Source organism: Diabrotica undecimpunctata, chromosome 10 (assembly GCF_040954645.1).
Source record: "Diabrotica undecimpunctata isolate CICGRU chromosome 10, icDiaUnde3, whole genome shotgun sequence".
Taxonomy (NCBI): domain Eukaryota; kingdom Metazoa; phylum Arthropoda; class Insecta; order Coleoptera; family Chrysomelidae; genus Diabrotica; species Diabrotica undecimpunctata.
Window position 1 is genome coordinate 52,486,197 of NC_092812.1, and position 21,256 is coordinate 52,507,452.

At 31.3% G+C, this 21,256-nt stretch overlaps 1 protein-coding gene across 6 annotated transcripts in view; it reads left to right on the plus strand.

The window, feature by feature from the left end:
* The window catches only part of nAChRalpha6 (nicotinic acetylcholine receptor alpha6), a 345,133-nt gene that overhangs the window by 87,327 nt on the left and 236,550 nt on the right, over positions 1–21,256 (plus strand). For 3 of the 6 annotated variants that reach the window (XM_072545824.1, XM_072545821.1, XM_072545826.1), the window contains exon 3: positions 11,739–11,783. The exons of the other annotated variants lie outside the window; for them this stretch is intronic. In XM_072545824.1, coding sequence (XP_072401925.1) covers positions 11,739–11,783 — 45 coding nt within the window. The remainder of the gene's footprint in view (positions 1–11,738; positions 11,784–21,256) is intronic. 6 annotated transcript variants of the gene reach the window in all.

Below are 21,256 nucleotides of genomic sequence, written 5' to 3' on the forward strand. Positions count from 1 at the left end.
TACTATGTACATTGTACAGGTATCATTGTTTTCCATTGTGAATATAGCTATCGTGGCCTATTATTCGTTGTTAGACCTAAGCAAAGCATTAGTTTCGATAACACAGATCGGTGGTGATGCTGTGTAGAAATCCTTTTGGTTGTACCGTACAATGAAGACCAATGTATCAGTAGATACGGTTATTTATAGGGTGATTTTTTCTGAGTTCCAATTAGATGTTTTAGAGAAATTTAATATAATTAATATCTGAAAATTTAGGGTGAGGTTTTTAAAAAGGTATGCTGAAATTTTCTAAAATATTTTCACAGTGTCCTCCATAGCCCCCTACCACTTCCGGTTATACCGAAAGTTGACTAAAACTTCCTTATTTGAAATATGAATATTAATACGAATTTCGATGTAACTAATCTTGAGGATTCTTTCAATTTAAAGTTATGCTACCTTACACCGAGTGTTTTACGAGATATGACCAATTTTATTATGAGACACTGTCTAATATGACACCCTGTGCATTTATAAATAATATATTTGAATTTTTTTTGTTTCGTACACATGGTTTTTTTTGTTTTAGTGTTTCTTAAATGAATCATCCTATGTACATATTATGACGCATATTATTAGAAAGAACTTACACTGTTTTTTAAGTTTCATTAATTAGTTCCTATAGCTTAAAACCTATTTATTCGTCTATAACTTACGCAAACTGATAAATGTTAACTAATCTTCTAAATAACTTAAAACTTACTAAATTTTAAAATACGCGTTTGGAATCACCTTGTGTATTAAATTTTATTTTATTCACAAAATGTTGAAGTTTCATCAATCAAAAAACATGATACTCGAAAAAAAAATAGTATACAGGGTATGAAATCGAAGAATGGTTCATAAAAAAGTTTATCATGTAAAATATTCGGTGTAAGATAGCTTAACTTTAGATTGAAAAAATTCTACAGAGTAGTTCCATCGAAATGCGTAATAATATACCCTGTAAAGAATGACCCTGTATATATATATATTTATTTTTTTGGGTGTGTTATTTTTCAGCTTTGTTCCTCTACGAAAACATAGAACCTCTCTCTCTTTGAATTTTTCTGCTAATCGGATCATATCGTATTTTCTTAGTGTGGTAGTTACCTACAGGTTTTGTCGTCTTAAATAACAAAATGTTTTAAATATGATCGTTGCGATATCATTGTGATCAAGTTATCCTCAGATGGTTCTGCTTCACACAGGTTCTCGTTAAGGTCAAAATCAAATTTTCAAGTTTAACTTGATATCTTCTCACTTTTTTGTATTCTTCATGCAATTACTATTTTTTGATTGACGTAACGGAAACTGAAATAAGTAAGGATGCTTTACTTGTGCAAACTTTGATGTATTTGATGTACAATATAAGATCAAATAAATGAACGTTTTGAATATTAATAGTTTTAGGTATTACATTTAACAGTTATCTTTTCCAACAGAAATATAAAAATAACTTAGACTGTTGGAAAGGTACACATAACATTTCTATTTAAATATAGAAATTTTCTAAAGATTCGTTTGTTTTCTTTTATTTTTGATTGGTTTTTATTAAATTTTACTTTCTTTTTATTACATTTAAAATAATATTAAAACACAGAACTGGCATTAAATAAACTAATAAAACGGGATGTGGCACTCAGGGATTGACCTTGGAGGGAAAACATAGCTTCCTTACTGTGATCTATGCACGATGCGATAGATTGTTTAAATAAAGTTTTTATATTTATTAGAGAGCAGAATATTCTAATGTATATCTTATATATATTCTATATATATATATATATATATATATATATATATATATATATATATGTATATATATATATATATATATATATATATATATATATATATATATATATATATATATATATATTATATAATCAGTGATTCGCGCGATCTGTTGTTACAGTCGTTCGTCTTTTTTATCATACCTCTGCACGATCCACCGCTCCATCCGTAGAGCGTGATAAGAAAGCTATGCTTGCAAAAATGAAGCTTCTGAATAAAATAACGGGTTAATTAATAAATGCGAAAGAAGCTTTTATTTATTATTCTATTATTCACACAAATTTTAATTGTTTACGAAATTTTATTGTTAATTCTAATGTTCACAAAACACTAAAAAGAACAAAAGACAAAAAGTATGTAAATAAAAGTTATTCCTCATTTCTTAATTAAATAAATGTTAAGCATTACGTGCGGTGCCGCGAGACTACAGCTATCAATCGATTTATACTACTAATAAAGCAGTCGATCACTACTTAATCTACTACCAGACAACGTGTCCCGCTTCAGCATTATCTCTTTTATCTCTCCTCTATTATGTATAACTAGACAGATACATAAAATATAACAAGAAATAATAAACATGAACTATTTTCACGCAGCATCCATCGTTGCGATATGATTCTATAACGCATGTCGTACAAATTGTATTTCAAAAAAACTCGTTTGTAGCTAATAATAATTTAAAATTGTTTTATTAAACAGTATGTTTTAAATTATCCGTACAACTTTTCTGAAGAAGTTTCCAAAACTTCGTATTCCATATTCTAACGAGAGAAACTCAGGGTTTGAATTATTTACAATAATTTATTTTAACGTTTACAAAGTTGGCATTGTACAAACTGTTTAATTTATTAAATTTAATTGATCGCAGCCTGAGAGACTTGCACATCCCTTAGATTGACATTCGGGTGCTACAATTCATTGGGACGAGGCACTTTAATTCGTATAATTAGGAACCACTCCGCAGTGCTCCAATGCTTTAAACCATCTCTTTCCCACTATAGTACTCTCATGCGTGATAGGGGCTCTATTAGCAAAGTGCTTGTCGTGTGGAAGTCCTGGGTACAAGAACTCCAACACGATGCACTATCCCGATCAAATCAGGTTAGCGTTAGGTGCTCTTTTCCTACTATCTCTAGTATCTTGTCATCGGATCTGGGATGTAGGCTCTTCGTGCCTGGTTCCAGAGCCGGACTTCTATTCATTCTATTTTTATACAAGCTAATTCAAATTTTTTTGGGCATACATGTAATCAGTCTCATTGTAGTAAGATACATTCGAGGTCTTTTTAACAGTCCAAAATTCAGTACGTGCATCACAACTACTTTTGCAAGTGTTGTATACAATTGGTTTCATTAAAAACTTTCTTCGTACAACACACCACTTACCGCGTTGCATTTTACCTGTTCCGCTTTTAACTCTACTGCAGATACTTCTATCTATTTAGGCAGGCTATGTAATCTAATCCTAAATACTTAAAACCATCATTTACAATCATTTCAGCATTCATAGTTACCACATTATCAATAAAATAAGGCCAAGCGAAAAATATCTAAAACCCGGATGAAGAATTACGATATGAAATATCAGTTCGCTCAAATCAAGGCACTAAAAAATAACCCAAGTGCAAAAAAAAACAATTAGAAATATGCGCTCTACAGCAAACAAACAAAAACGAAAAGACAATCAAGATTAGGTGGATATATACTAATCTGTTGTCTTCTCTGAACCAGAGACGATAAAAAGAATGTTAGAAACAGCAGGGATGAAAATCTTGGAAAAATTGATGGTAAGACACTATAGAACAGTAATTACTATTTAAATGGGAATAAGCCACAATTAAAGGTTAAACTACGTTTATTGACGTTTCAATTTCCACTTCGGAAATCGTTCTCAAAATACAAACATTAGTAAATTTGTATTTTGAGAACGATTTCCGAAGTGGAAATTGAAACGTCAATAAACGTACTTAAATCTTGAATTCTGGCTTATTTCCATTTCAATAGTAATTACTTTAAAATGCCACAAGAAAATAGCTTCAGAACAACTATAGAACAGAGCTAGAAGTATAGATTAATGACGTATATACAAGGTAGAGAACATCAAGGACTGAGGAATAGAAGAGTAGAATAGAACTATCAAATAAGTCGAATGATAACAAATAGAGTAGTAAAGACGGTTCCTCGATAGAAGGACGATCAGTAGGAAGATCACGAAAACGATGGAACGACAACTTACTCTACATTGGAAAACAGACAGAATTATGTCTACATAAAAACAAGAAGAAGAAGAGAAAAAAGTTACCACCTTATTAGTAGTAGTAACTCCAACTTAAAAAAAACACTTAGCTCACCAATCTGAATACAAAGAAGGTAGTCATAACTCAGAGTTGGAATTGAATTTTTTCAGATACTGAAGTAAAAGTAGAATGACGTTTTCCATAAGTTGGATCAAAATATTATGTTTATTACAACATTAAAGATAAGATGAAACGGTTTCTTAATATTGTTGTAAAGCTATTTTATTGTGACATTTTAAAGTAATTACTATTTTAATGGAAGTAAGCCACAATTGAAGGTTAAAGTAAGTTTATTGAAACCGAGTTAGATGTGCTAACCACGAAACATGAGCAAAGAAATGCTGCTTCGCTATTTATCCTTTATATCTTACATTCTGAATAATTTGCTCCTTTTCTAACTTAGCTGGACCATACTGATGACGACCAAATAGTCAGAAATTCGTATTTATGGTTGCCTCCCACCTTCATCCATTTTCTTTCTACTGAGTTGCGAGTTTTTGCAATGATTTTTTCTTTAGCTTTGTTATACTAGTGTCGCAGTAATTAACAACCTTTTTTTCTATATATATATATATATATATATATATATATATATATATATATATATATATATATATATATATTGTTCAACTGGATGTGACTGTGACGAGTTAGGTGCCACATCTTTGTAATAAGTAAAAAAAAGAAACCACTCTCTGCATTATTTATTTTTTCTGGCAACGATGTTATCGTATTTCTGAGAAGGAAAAGATATTAGAGTGTTTTGCAGATTTTAGGAATTCTTGTCAGGACGGGGGAAAAGTCAGTGAGGTTGCGGAGGTAACTAGGATTTATATAAAAAAGGATTTTCAGATAGCTATCACAATATATCTTTGGGGCCTTCTTGTTGGCTTTTATAAAAAGGAAATTGAATGTATATGTAGGGAAACATCAAATAGATTTACTTTTTTATGATCTCCAAAATCATTTGGAAAATATTGAATATTTAAGGAGGAATTAAACAATTTAGATATTGATTTAATTCTTTAAGAAATCAATCTTTAATGTTATATAGTATAATATACTAATGTATCTAATGGATGCAACAAATCTATGATATAAATTTTATCCAAAATTGATTGAAAACAAAACAAAGTAATCTATTAACCATTAGTTTTTAAGAGGAATAAAATATTAACAGGCAAGTGAATATGTTCAATGGTACCTAAACATGAAACAAACGTAAATCGTTTTAGATTTTATTTATTTTATTTTTCATGCTTTCAGTTTTTTCATTAACTCAAAAACCAAACATTTTTAATAAATACATTTATATTTATCACGTACTTTGTAGGTTAAATTAGATTAGGTTTAATATGAGTGAGCGCTTAACGACCCTTCCGCTTATCTCAGAGGTCTCGCTTAGCTAATAGGTCTATTGTAGCTCATTCCTAGGTTAAAGTTGACTATGGTTGTTGGTGACACTCATAGGGCTTGATTTAATAATGCTCAAATGAATTGAATCTTATCCTTTTCAACCCTAGGCAGTTGTGCAGAACATGTTTGTCCAGTAAATCATTACTATTCACATCTAGTAGATCTTTGGATCTCTTCTTTGAAAGTTTATATTTAAAAGCCTTTGAATATTCTAGTTAGTATCAGTGGTTACGTTTAATCCGTTCCACCCAGAACAGTATCATTCTTTTGACTGTGCTTTTCGCTATGCCAACGAAACGTTCTGGGCCTCTAAATGCTCCACCCCTGGAAACTAAGGTCGCTTTTTCATTTCATTTAATACTGTAATGTTTTTATTAATTTATATTTATTCTAGTTTATTTATTAATTCTTTACTAATTTATTATATTATAATTTACTGCGACCATTTGGTCGAATTTGTCGTTGGAATTATCAGATGTTGTCGTCTGACGGATTATGGATGTCACAGGTACACAAGTTCCTACTTTTGTCTCTTTCTTGATGATTACTGGGTAGTCATTGACATTGATAAGTCTCACAGGAATTTCTTTAGCCACGATCACCAATTCCTTTCCAATTATGATTCCTCGGCCAACCTCGTCGTCATGGTTCCAAGACTCCATCATAACAGGTGTTCCTTCGTCCACAATTCCCTGTAGCCGCGCTACTATGATCGTTTCACTTCTCGCAGGCACGACTGTATCTTCTTTAACGGCTGCTTGCATAGTGTTGTCATCATGTGGATGAAGAAATACCTCCTCGTTACCAACTTTGATTACCTTATTCTTAAAATCCAATTGGAATCCATGCGTATTCATTACGTCCATTCCTAATATAACATCCTCTTCGATGTCAGCAACTATAACAGTATGGACGAACTTTTCTGCTCCAATGCCTCATTGTACCTGAATTTCTCCATGAATGTTGGCATTTTCACCTGTAGTGGCCCGAAGTCGCAACCTCGTTGGTAACAGTTTCTTTCGGCTGTTTATAACTGTCGGGCGTATAATGGTTCTGGTCGCTCCGGTATCCACCAACAACGTATGCTTTTTACCATTTATGTCTCCATCTACATATACACTATCTTCACGACATTTCAAAGAAGCTATTAGTATGAGAGGGTCTTTGGAAAAGTTCTGGGTCGAAGCTGCCCCCTAAGGCCGACCCGTTCTAGTTTTTTGATTTGCGTCGTACCTAGGATGCTTACAGGAACTTCGTACGTGTCCTATTTCGCCACAATTCCAGCATCTGATGGTCTTCGTTTTCTTGTATGTCATGCTTTTCATCATATTAACGAGCTGGTCAAGTTTATCTTCATCTCCTTCCTCTTTTACAGTCCTAACTTTACTGTACCCGCCAGAGGCCTGCGTAGCTGACTCATATTCGAGGGCGGCGGATAAAACATCAACCAGCGTCTTGTGACGAGCTAATCGTAGTGTTCTCTGCATTTCATGATCACGAGGACCATCAATAAATGCTTGAACGGCCAACTTTTCCATCATGTCTTCGGGAGCTGTTGGATAAGCATATCGTACTAATCTGGCAATATCTACCTCATATTCTTGAAGAGCCTCATCTTTCTTCTGTCTACGAAAGCTACGAAGCACACCTAAGGCATCTCCTCGAAGAGCGATAGTCAGGTTTACAGCCTTTTCTTTTTCAGACCATCCATTCGCTCTTGCGGCTGATTCGAACTGTTTCATGTAGTTGTTCCATGATGATTTTCCGTCGAAAGTTGGGACTTTAACATGAACAGAACCTCCACTTCTTTCAAATTTCGGCCGTGTCTCCAACTTATATTTTGTCTCGTCTTCTTTTGTCTCTACTGTAATTGGGTTGTTTCCTCTCTCTGCTGTCCCTGTTTACTCCAGCTTCTTTTCCATCTTTTTCCATATCTTTTCTTCGAAGGCCAACACATCGGCAGCAACTTGGTTTTCTAACGAAGACACTCTATCGTCAAGAGCAGACATCTCAGAAGTGACTTTAGAGATGTTAGCAGAAACTTTGCTTTCTAGAGAAGAAATCTCGTTAGAAACTTTGCTTTCTAAAGAAGCGATGTCACCAGAAACTTTCGAAATATCGCCAGAAACTTTGTTCTCCAATGATGCGATGTCACCAGAAACTTTCGAAATCGACGAGATAACAGCAACATGCTTGTCTTCAAATATATAAGTTTCACGATCTAAACCTTCTTCTTTTAAAGCGTTCTTTAGTCGTTGGACTAAATCAGCCTTTTTCCCGGTAGAAGCTAATTCCCTATCTTCAAGATGCCTTCTTAAATCCGTAACTGTGAGCTTATAAATCGTAGCCATTTCCACAATTTCCATTTATTCCACTTTTCTTCTGACACCACTTGTATTGATAAGTCTAATTTAATTTTATTTCACTTCCGACACCATTTGTAATGTTTTTATTAATTTATATTTATTCTATTTTATTTATTAATTCTTTACCATATTATTATATTGTTCTTATTTTAATTTATTAAAACACACGGTAATTTATATCAGTTTATTAAACTACTGTACAATTTATTTGACGAGCGTAACAATTAAAACGCGGCGCGCGATCTTCAAAATTAATTGTTCCTTTCAATGAAAGCTCCGTTATTATATATAAAAATACAGCCGGTCGAGAATTCCTCTGAATATACTAGAAGGTAAATCCGGGACATCGTTTCGACCGGTTTCTGGAAGCTTCGGTTTCAGGTAGATTTCTGCCAGCTGATCGAAGGGTCTCGTACAATCTACAACATATTAGTGAATAAACACATGTTTACAAGTTTTTAATATGACTCATATTTTTACGTAACAATACCAATGGATCGTACGGATGGATCGTGGATGTCGGGCATCCGAAGTAAACTTACTTTGATAATATTTCCGATCCAAAGCAAATTCTGCAGACAGTTTCAAACTAACTTGGAGTCAATTCGGTTCGATTTCAGCACCTCTCTGGTCTCTGGGTCAAGTGTTTACTTCTAACCCATTCCTCTCGGGGGCAAGAGTCTGCTTGGACAGGTACTTTAGGCCTATATTGCATATGCAGAAGTTAGTTCTGACTTCCGATAGGAGCCTCATTCAGTGCTTGTTCCAGTTTGTTGATGATCAGGTCTGCTTGAGCCTGACCCAGTTGAGTATCAAGACGGTGTCTCTATGCCACGCTCGTTAGAGTTCGTTAGATTTGTAGCGACTTTTTGAGCGAAATATTTTTCCCCCTTTCTTCAGAGTGGCTCAGAGTCTTTCTTTTCGGAAAACCTTCTGACTAAGCATTTCGGGCGTAGATAAAATAGACTATTGGAGTCGCCTCTCTGATCAATCCCGTTGTATTTGTATCTATAAATTCAGAAGATTTACGTACCTTTGAATCTATTTCTGAACAATTTCTTTATTTTCTGATCAAATAGTCTTTGCTGTGCTAAAGCTATAATCCCCAAAGTTGGCCAACTCTCTGGGTCATCGCTTCAGATAACAAATTTTGTTTACAGATACTCAGTCCAAATAAGAATATCTTGTGTGATTAGATAACCATCTCCACTATTTTGATGAACATTTAAACTCATTTGGAGTTTCTTTAATTCTTATTCACTAGCTAATTTACATATTATATACCAGCTTATATGTATATATATATATATATATATATATATATATATATATATACTTATTTTTTGAATTGTTACTAAAATATATTCTTCTATAACAATAATGGATTGTGTTTTGGTGTTGAAAGAAAATCGGACACTATGACCTCAGCAGATGTTTGCCTTTCCCCGTCTAGTATATCCATACCGTTTAAGCCAATCGCAATACTTTTATTCGGTCAGTTTACTTCTCTGAAATTAGTGGCTGGGTATATACCAGGTACAAGTATGAGGATAAAAATAATCTTCTCAATAGATAAATATTAAGTGACTATTTTTGTCATATTTAGAATTTCGAACAATTACTTAATAGGAAATTGCATTCTAATATCTAAACTGAAATAGATCAATCAAATCTATAACCTGCAGAAAATAGACTAATGTGTTGATGGTTTTAAACTAAAAACACCTGTGTTTTAATATTTTATCATTATTTACAGTATTTTTGTTTCTTTTTATACAAAGTATGATCTCCAAACAGATCGTAAGAAGAATGTACTAGGATCAAAACATCTGTGTTAGTATAAATTTGTATGAGAAATACTAGCTCTATCTCTGCATGTCTTCAATGATTTATCATGAGCTATCCCTCATATATCTTTTAGAACTATCAGAAATCTGTATAAAATTTTTAAGTGAAATTGATGAATCGAAGGATTGTTGCCGGATTTGTTTCAAATATATTTCTAGTATATTCTTTCTGATGATTAGATCTAATATTTATTTAAGCAGGCTTGTAGTCACATTATATCGTTTATGTAAAATATTTATTTATGGAATTTATAATTATTTTAAAAGTCAAATCCGGTGTCACAGATTAGGACATAGTATGTCCGCTGCATGTTATATTCTAGAAAAAAGTTGATGCTATAAAACATGCTGAATATTTTATATAGCAAAATAAGAAGTTTGGAACATTTTAAAACATTTTTAAAAAAATTTTAAATAAACATAGCACTATATTAAGTTTAAAAATACATACGGAGTTACTGTTGGCTAGAAATTTTCAAAATTTAATATGACACAGTTCATTTACAATTATTAAAGAAGTCAGAAAACATTCACAACAAATTGCTCATTTTCAGTGCTTTATAATATAATATAATATAACCTAACATATTTAAATGTCCATAATAGGTGTTTTAAATAATATAATCCATAGAAACAGATATTATACTGTGTCCGTCCAAAATATCAGGCAAACATATTTTCTGAACATTGAATAACAGTATCTGTTTATAGTTTTTTGATAGCATTCAGCGATGTAATGATAAAAACTGGTGCTCTGGTGCTGTTTTTTATGATACTTTTAATTTAGTTCACATGGCAATTAATACCCTGTTTGGGAGCGATCCTTTAAAAAATTTTCAAACACATAAATTTTACATAAATACAATTAATTAAAAACCACGATTAATTGTAATGAAAATTTCATTTTATTATTTTGTTGGCTTTTCGATTACTAATCCAGAAAAGAAGCTAAAAATTATAATGATGTTAACCTATATACACACAAAAATTTTTAGGTTAATATTATCAATGTATATATATATATATATATATATATATATATATATATATATATATATATATATATATATATATATATATATATATATATATATATATATATATATATATATATATATATATATATATATTGGAGTGTAGGCTTTTGTTTTTAATGGTACATTATTTTCGGGATTTATAGGCCACGATCTAGAATTATTAGAGGCTATGCATCAGTGAGCGGACATTCGCTCCGAGCATTGTTTGACAGCTTTTTCAGATGAAACTTCACAAATAAATAATTTCAGATCACGGCCTATAAACCTCGAAAACAATGCATTTAAGCAATTAAATTTTTTTAAAATTTTTGCATGTGGTAATATGTTACATGATACTGTTTTATTATCTGATTCTTATAATATAGCGTAGATCTGCTGATGGCTAAATTAACGGATACATCAGTAAATCGTATCAAAAGCTATGAAAAGATACCCTAGTTCAGTTATCAACAAATGTATTATTTATTGTTAGGTAGTTAAAAAATTATTATGAGAATAAGAAGATACTATAAAATTATAAACACATGATGAAATAATATTTATTAAAAAACTAATAAAAATAATATATAGAATATATAAAACAATAACAGAAGAGTACGAATTTAAAAAAGTGCACATCATATATTTAAATAAAAATTAAGTTCATTTTTGTCAACTGAAAATAACGTAAGTAGAAGCACAGAGCTATATTTCTCAACAGAGATAACAATGTCTAACTAATGTTACATTAGACTTGACCATATATAGTACAAATGGCTGTGTATTTTTTCTAATTAAAGGTAAAATTCTAGATAAAGTAATAATTAAGATTTTTTTGGTAATCTACATTTTGGTGCATAATTGTATATATTATCTAGTTTATTATCTATTAGTGAAAATGCTCAGCTGTATTGTGCTCTGCATGCTTTGTTATGTTACTAACTACCGATGTTTCCCTTTTATTGTTTGACCATAGGACGAGAAGAATCAACTCCTAATAACAAATATTTGGCTTTCTTTGGTAAGTGAAAACCAATTGACTAACTAAACTATATACACACACGGCAGTGAATTTGTTAATTTTGTTGAGTCTGTACATTTTTTTAATCTTCTTTTTCATTCTTAGATCTGAATCTGTCAGAATGTTTGATATGGTATTTATCCCTTTTTCAACCTGTACAGAGCTAGTTGTTGTCCCGAAGCCATTTTTGGCTATTTGATGGGTCAGTACTCCTAAATGCCAACTCTGGCGGATTTTCATAGATATGCTAGATTTTTATACTCCGCTTAAAAACTACATAAATATCAAAACAGCTATCATATATTTTTTAATTATATTGTACATATATTAAAAGATATTCAATAATTATTTTTAATAAAGGTATAGTATCAAATTATAAAATAATGCACGGGCAAAAGTAAACCACGAGAAACACAAACGGGTAATGCCTAAAAGGACGAGGCCAAGTAGGTCAACTATCGAAATGGTATTATAGTCTAGGGGCCAGGACTGTTGTGTGGCCGATCAAAGTCCATGGAATTTTAGAATTACGGAATTTTTTTATAAACAATTTAATTGTTTAAATCATTATAATTCGTAAACTAACAAATAATAATCATCTTGACATGTAATTTGTTTTCCAAAAAAAAACCTACAAAATGATATTTGGTAAACCTTGATGATCCTATAATTAGAACCAAATGTATTGCAAAATTAGTCCAAAACATTGCAAAATTACGGCATTTAGATTTTTCACTTGTAATACGGCTGCGTTTTGAGTAAAATAATTTTATAATAGCTCAAATTAAAGAAAACAGCTTTAAAACTAAATTTTAACCATAATCGAAATATTATTTATAGACCAGGGATCTGTAAAAAATCGACTAAATTTGGATGCAAGAGGTGACATTCGGATTTTTTCAAAAATAGTTCGGTGATAACTTTAATAATAATAATTGACTTAAGCTTGCTCTCAAATAAGTCAAGAACATTAATAAAAAAATTAAAATATTTAAAAAATACTAAAAATATCGATTTTTTTCTACTACCCTTGCTTATAGCTTTAAAACATTTCATTTTGGAACAAAGTCGCAATAAAATAAAATAGCGACAATTCGATTTTTTATAAGTTACGGCTGGTTAAAATGTTATAGTTTATTAACGTTGCTGCAAAGTTGCAATAAATACAAAAAATGGGTGAAATAAGCGTTTTCTTATTCAATGTTTTTCAACCACTTACATTACATATAAGACCTTCATAATTCATCTAGAAAATTTTATATATTATATTTTATATATTTATATATTATAACATAATAAAACAGTCCTCCTCCACATTTCATTAAAATCGGTTTAACAGATTTTGCATAATAATTTTTGCAATCTAAAAATCTTGCACAACAGAAACTAGAAAGTTTGCCAATTTTTTAATTACAAAAACGTAATTATGCTATCTCTAACGTACTTTATGAAAAAAAAAAGTTGAATTCTGAGCAGTGCTTCTGATATACAACCGGTCAAAATTTGCGACGAAGTTATAAACAATAGGATGATAATTTTTAAACCATTACCTTCTTCTTTCCGATCTTATTCTTTATAAAAATTTTCATATCTTCAAGATATTATAATAATAAATAAACATATATTATAATAATTAAAACCATGGGTATTGCGCGTGAAAAATGCCAAAAAATTAGGTTGAAGCAAATTGAATTTCAAATATCAATCGATATAAGTAAAAAAATGTAATATCTCGGCTTCCAACGAAGCAATTTGCTTTTAATCTGATGTAATTCTACTGGAGGCATCTAAAAAATGAATTATCAAATGCCGGAGATGCTTTATTTCTGTTATAAATAAATTAATTGATTTATACTCCAGTCTTCAGAGATCAAAATGGCACTGAACCTCTTAAAATCATACAAACAAACTGAATTTTTCTGAAGGTGTTAATTTTTGGATCCCAAAAAATATGCAAAAATGTTTAATGTTCCTACTTCCGGCTTCCGACTAAAACTCTCGTAGGAAAAAAACGGAAAAAATCGATTTACCAATAATCTCTGAGTAGTAGATGTAGCTGGGACAGTTTTGAACAAAAATGTTTATAAGCACTTTTTGTGTAAAATAAACTGTTCTCTCCGTAAAATTTGTATCAATTCGACGGTAAAAATTATCGTAGTATCGGAGTATCCTATCGACAAAATCAAAAAGCTCTTTAGAAGTGAAATGTGAAGCTTTCCTATAGAATTTTTATATTTTGCCGCAAATTTATCAGTTTCCATTAACCGGTCACTTAGAATTTTCATTGATAAAAGCCCAATCTTCAAAACGTATAGCATCAAATGTCAGTTTTGATTTTTGGCAACAAATGTGAGGCATTTGAAATATGTGTCTTTTAGGCATATTTTAAATACCAATTTGTTGCCAAAAATCAAAGCCGAAATTTGATGCCATAGGTTTTTAAAATTGGGCCCTAACATTCGAAATTCCATTGTAACCGGTTAATGGCAAAAATCGCAGAACGTTTATTTATTTAACACTTTTATAGAACACTTTTACGTTTAAATGGTATTAAAAAAATATGGAATTTTTACCGTCGAATTATACAAATATGTAATAACTAATACAAACTATATTTAAAATTGATTTTTCTACGACATAGATTCATGGTAAATCTATTTTTTCCGTTTTTCGGTTATGAGGGGTGGTGGTTTTAGGGGGAAGCTGGGGGTAGGAATAGTAAATTTTTTTGAACATTCTCAGAAAAATTCAGCTTATGTATTTGTATGATTTTTAGAGGTTCAGTGGCATTTTCGTCTCTGACGCCTGGAGTATAAGTAAACAAATAATTTTATTTGTAACAAAACCAAAGCATATTCGGCATTTGGTAATGCGTTTTTTAGATCTCTATTCGAGTTACGCCAGATTAAATAAAATTAAGAAAATTACTTCATCGGAGCCTATTGTTTATAACTTCGTCGTAAATACCGTTCAACTTTGACCGGTTGTATTTCAAGAACCACTGTTTGTAATTCAACTTTTTTACTTTTGTAAGAAACGTCTTACCGAGTATTTTCTAACGCCGTTTCCTAAATTTAATTTAATTTAGTTACTGAAATATTCTATTTGTTTATAAGCCAAAACATTTTTTCTAATTTTAAAACATTACTGAGACCATCCAAATAATCCGATTTCAATTCCATAAAGTACGTTAAATAGGTTAAGTGCGTTTTTAGAAGTAAAAATTGGAAAACTATCTGGTCTAATTTTTCTTGTGCAATATTTTAAAAACATTCAATTTTTTTAAACAAATTTAGATTGCAAAATTATTATGCGATATATGTTAAATCGATTTTAATGAGACTTAAAGGACTATTTTACTATGTTATAGAAATTTTTTTCTAGAAAAATTATGAAGATCCTATGTCCAATTAAAGTGATTAAAAAACAGTGAATAAGAATATGTTGTTTTCCCCTCTTTTTTTGTATTTATTGCAACTTTGAAGCAGCATTAATAAATTAAAACATTTTTAACCAGCCGTACGTTATAGAAATAACTCATTTGTCGCTCTTCTCTTCTTAGAGTGCCGTCTCCCTACGGAGGTTGGCAATCATAATGGCTATTTTTATTGTTGAACTTGCTGCTCTAAACAAATCAATCGATCTGCATTGATACCAATCACGTAGATTCTTCAACCATGAGTTCTGCCTTCAGCCAACAGATCTTCTTCCTTGAATCTCTCCCTGTATTATGAGTCTCAACATTTCATATTTTGGTCCCCTCATCACGTGGCCTAGGTATTCCAGTTTTCTCGTTTGTATAGTGGTGATTAGTTCTGTTTCTTTACCAACCCTCTCCAGTACTTCTTTATTTGTAATTCTATCAGTCCATGATATTTTTAATACTCTGCTGTATAACCAGAGTTCGAAATCCTCGATTCTTTTTAAATTGCATTTTTTTAATGTCCAAGTCTCAGCTCCATATAATAATATAGAAAATATATAACAGCGAATGGTACGTAGTCTGATCTCCAAATTTAGATTTTTGCACGTTAGGAGTGGCTTCATTTGTATAAATGCTGGTTTGGCAATCTCTATTCGCCTGTTTATTTCTGCAGTATGATCATTTCATTGATCAAAGTTACCAAGTAGTGATATTATTCTACTTGTTTTATCACGTTACCATTGATTATCAATAGGTGATGTATATTTTGTGGTATTTTTGTAATTAGCATGTACTTCGTGTTTTTAGCGTTTATAGTAATTCCCATCCCAGCACTATTCATACTTAAGCTTTCGATAAGATGTTGTAGATCTTCTATACTCGTTGCTATGATCACAGTGTCATCTGCATATCGTAAGTTGTTAATTAATTTTCCGTTAACGGTAACTCCCGCTTTGATAGTATTGAGCGTGTTTTGGAAAATTTCTTCAGAATATAAGTTAAACAAAAGTGGCGATAAAACACATCCCTGTCAAACTCCTCTACAGATCTCCATTTCTTCTGAGTGTTGCCCATCAATTTGAATTATGGCACTTTGTTTCCAATATAATGTTTGTATTATATTTATGATTTTACTGTCAATGTGCTTGTTTATAAGTATTGATATTAGTTTTTCATGTCTTACTTTATCGAAAGCTTTTTCCTAGTCAACAAAAGTATAGATCAACGTTTACATCCCGACATCGCTGAATCAATATGTTGATGGCAAATAGTCCTTCTCGAGTACCGATTCCATTTCAGAACCCGAACTGCGTCTCGCTAATATTCTCCTCTAGCCTTTCGTATATTCTCTTATGTATTACTTTTAGCAATACTTTTAAAGTATGACTCATGAGGCTCAGTGTTAGATAATCAGAGCACTCTTTTGCTGGTTGTTTTTTAGGGATGGTTATAAATGCTGACTTCAGCCACTCTTGTGGTATTATTGCCGTATCGAGAATTCCCATACCGTGTTGAATAAATCTGCCAACACTTCCAAGTTATCCTCTTCCACTAGTTTTAACAGTTCTACTGGTATTTCATCTAATCTAGCTGCCTTATTGTCTTTAGAGTTTTTGATAGCATATTTGATTTCATCTATCGTGATCTTCTGTCTCTCTAAAGGATTTAATTTTTTGTATTTTCTGCATTTCACTTCTTTCATCTTGGAAAAGTTCTCTAACGTACTCCTCCCATCGTCTTAATTTCTCTGGTAAATCTATTAGTAGTACTCCTTTTTTGTCTTTTATGTGTCCTTGCTGTCTATTTCGACCCATTCCAGTCACTTCTCTTATTTTTTTGTGCATATTTCTCATATCATATTTTGTTTCTAGTTCTTCTATCTCTTTACATTGTTTCATCAAATAGATTTCCTTAGGTGTTTTGATCTTTTCCTTAATTATTCGTTATATTTCTTTATACTTCTGTAGATCTTTTCCGTTTCAGTAATGTGTTTTTTATATTATACCACTTTTTATTTACATCCATAATTTGTTTGTTGTGAGTTAGTGTTTTTTTGCATATTAACATTCATATTATTTTTTAATTCGTTTTTTATTTCTTCGTTTTTTAGCATTCTTACATTAATTTTTGGTTGTTGTTTTCCGAGTTCAATTCTGTTTAATTTTATTTTCACGTCAGCAGCTAACGGATTGTGGTCTGAGTTAACATCTGCTCCAGGATAAGTTTTAACCGAGGTTATAGAGTTTTTATATCTGCTATTTACGACTATAAAGTCTATCTGGTTTCTGACAATGTGGTTTTCTGTATGTGAAGGAGACGTCCTGTATATAGTCTTCTCTTAGGAAGCTAAAACCAACTATTGGCAATTACCATATTCTTTTCTTGGCAGAATTCTATGAGCCTTTCTCCTCTCTTGTTTCTAGTTTCTAATCCGAACTGTCCAGCTATATTTTCAACTGTACCTACTCCAATTTTTGCATTAAGGTCTCCTAAAAGGTAAGTAATATCTCTAGATTTTGTTAACTTGATTGTATTGTGAAATTCTGAATAACACTTTTCGATCTCATCTTTGGTCTTATCAGCTGTGGGAGCATAGACTTGGCTTATATTAATATTACAGTTCCGTACTTGAATTTTTAGCATTATTATTCTTTCTGAGATGTTAATCACACCTAGCACTGATTTTCTAATAGTGTTGCTTATGATGGAAGCTACTCCGTATCGATGATCAGTTTTGTCTCCTCCAGTGTAATAAATATTGTGGTTATTTATTGATATCTCTCCATTTCCTGACCATTGTACATCGTTAACCCCAAGTACATCTATATTTAGCCTATCTTTCTTCTCTCTCTCTCTTTTTAATAACATTATGTAATTTTCCAGGCTGATACATACTTCTTACATTCCAGGTAGCTATTTTTATCTGAGATTGTCGAGTATTTTTTTTTTTGGTTTTTTGTGCAAGGGTTTCGCATGTTGACGACCGAGGAGGCCCTGCGTTCTGATGGTTGTCCTCCCCTGCCAAGTTTTGGTCTCCGATTACCATAATCAATAATGTCTCTTGCGAAAATAGTGCTAGCCATTATAATTTATACTAGAGACGTCATCAGGGACCGTTAATGCAGTGTTTTCTCGTTGCCTTCTGCATTCTGATGCCGTTGACCACTTTCTTGATTCTTCAACCTTCGAGACCAATTTCTCAATCTCAGGGTAACAGAGTGTCCTTCCACTTACTATCTCATCCGCTCTAAGCCGGTGGCCAAAAATGGTGGATTGCTTATCCCGGCAAACACTCACAGAGTCGACATCAGAGCCTCGTTAGTTATCTAGCAGGATCTACCAGAAGACGATGATCTAGATCATCGTACGAGCAGGTGAGGTTGACATTTGAATAGGAGTGGTTATATGTTGCGCTTCGCTATCCCATTACATCCCAATCGTCGCTATTTTATTTTATTACGACTTTATTACGTCTTTACTCCAAAAGGATAGTAGAAAAAAATCGATGTTTTTAAGCATGCCTTAATACATTTTTTAATGACATAAAGCATTTTTAAAGTTCACGCGCCGTTACGCGTCGAATGCCTAGAGCCGTATAAGTATACGCATAGTTACGGGCGAAATGTAAATTGCAGTATGTACTTATATCAATAGAAATATTAATGCGCAATCAACAATAGGTAATAAATTAAGTAGAATAAAGTAAATAAGTTCGTTTTAGTAAAAAATCAGATCATCCTTATTTTATAACCTTGCCTATAATACTCTCATAGTAATTCGGTTCTATGCGTTCGGCGGATAACAGCGCGCTCACTTTAATAATAAATTGTATTTATTAATATTTTATTGCATTAAAAAATATATTTGGACATAAAATACGAGTATGTAACTTGCTTTGATATAGTTTAAAGGATTAGCAGCTAAAAAACAGTATAAATAAATTATATGCATTTTTTAAATAAAATCCGTTTACAGTTATTATAACTTTGTTATAAATATTATTTCGAATATAATTAAGGTTTAGTTTTAGTAACCGAGTTATTACAAGTGACAAATCTCCTAAAGGCCGTAATTTTGCACTGTTTTTGTATTAATTTTGCAATATCCCAGGTTTTAGGTATTCGATCAAGGTTTACCAAACATCATTTTGTAGTTTTTTTTACAGGCACAAATCGCATTTTGTAAAAATGATTTATATTAGTTAGTGTACGAATTATATTAATTTAAACAATTAAATTATTAATAACAAATAATTGTCACTTCCGACGCAAAAGCAAGTTTGAAATTCAAATTCAAATGGTTAAAATGCATACGAATACACTTTGAATCTCCGTGGACTTTGATCGACCACGAAACAGCACTGGCTTCTGGTCTATTACCACCAATTATAAATTTTTACAGGTTAAGATCGTTTATAATTTTTGTTTTAGACTTTTTTGAAAACAATTTCTGGATTGGATCAAAATCTCATTACAATCAATCGTAGTGTAATTCCATATAAAAAATAATTAAACTTAAAGATGCCGCAAGAAAACAGTTTCAGAACCTTATTAATATTTAATTAATATCGCTTTTTTAACATTTCTAAAAATTTTGTAAAAAATTCTTCTTAAGGAGAAAATACAAACCATTTTGAGCGCTTCTGAATATATTCAAATATTTTTCATCAATAATATTAGAATCCAAAACTCTTTTTGTGCTCTGTAGTATATTTTACTGTTACTGCAAAAGTATATACAGATATACATAAAACTACTCGTCCAATCAAAATGTGATTATAAGTGAATGACATACGCGATAAATTTGGTCTTTTCATCATTGGAAAAACATGATATTATCTTAAAAAATACATAGGTACATATTTAGAAAATAGAAACAGAGAAGAATATAATACCAAAGCGAATATGTTGACACGAAAATCTAGAAAGCTATTTATTGAGTATGCCTCTGGTTAAGTTCCCTATGGAATTAATAAAAACTATAAATTATAGTGCTATTCACAATGTATATTAGATTATTTTGGATTATTGGAGTAATAAATAAATGAGTATTCGTGTTAAATAACAAGGTAAATACCATTTTCTAGTTTTCAAATTAAGTTTAAAAGAAATCATTGACAAATATTCGTATAAAGCGTAAACTACAAAAGAAAATTACGATTTTTATAACATTTATAAAACTCTTTCATTTTTATGACTCTTTTTCTATTCCTATACTCATTACATTCCGAAATATTTTTTTTTATTTTTCTATTTTCGGGAATACCTCGTAAGTAAAACACCACTTGTATCAGTTAACAACGGTAAAACAGTTGGCTTTGAAAAAAATGAGAGTTTTCATATTTTTACCTTTTTAATCAGTCTGCGTGGCTTGTTTTTAATTTTAAAAATGAATTTTTGTGTAGAAGGATTAACAAATATGATCTGGATATTAGAAGAAAGTTCGAGAAATTACCGACTTCCAAAATACATCAACAGTGATTTCCTGAACGGAGGAACCAAACGTAAGAGCTTTGTTCACAATTATTTTGTTCGCATTGGGTTAGTTGCATATGAAAAAGAAATGAGAGAATCAAAACTGTTATAAGTGAAGAAAATAAATATGATGTACTGTTACTTACTACTGGAAATCACCACATCAGCACTCGTAAAATTTCACGTCAACATGACATTAGTCACACTTTGGCTGCAAAAATCCTTCGTAAACATAAAGTGCATCCGTACCGTAACATAAAGAGTTACATCAAGAATTAACAGTCGATGCGATGATTATCATCGCACATTAGCTTTTTGTCAATCATCTCAGCAGCAAGTGAATAACGACCGATTTTTTTCGATTATATGCTTTTTGGAGATGAGGCTAAATTTCACAAAAATGCAACAGTGAATTGGCATAATTTTCATTACTATATATAGGGCAATTCCTTCTTTATTAACAGTCTTAGCTATCACACTGCTCTTATTTGCAAACATATATTATAACTTATTTATTACAAGTTATACTCAGAAGTGATTAGTTCTATCTACACTAATACACAAGACAGAAAACT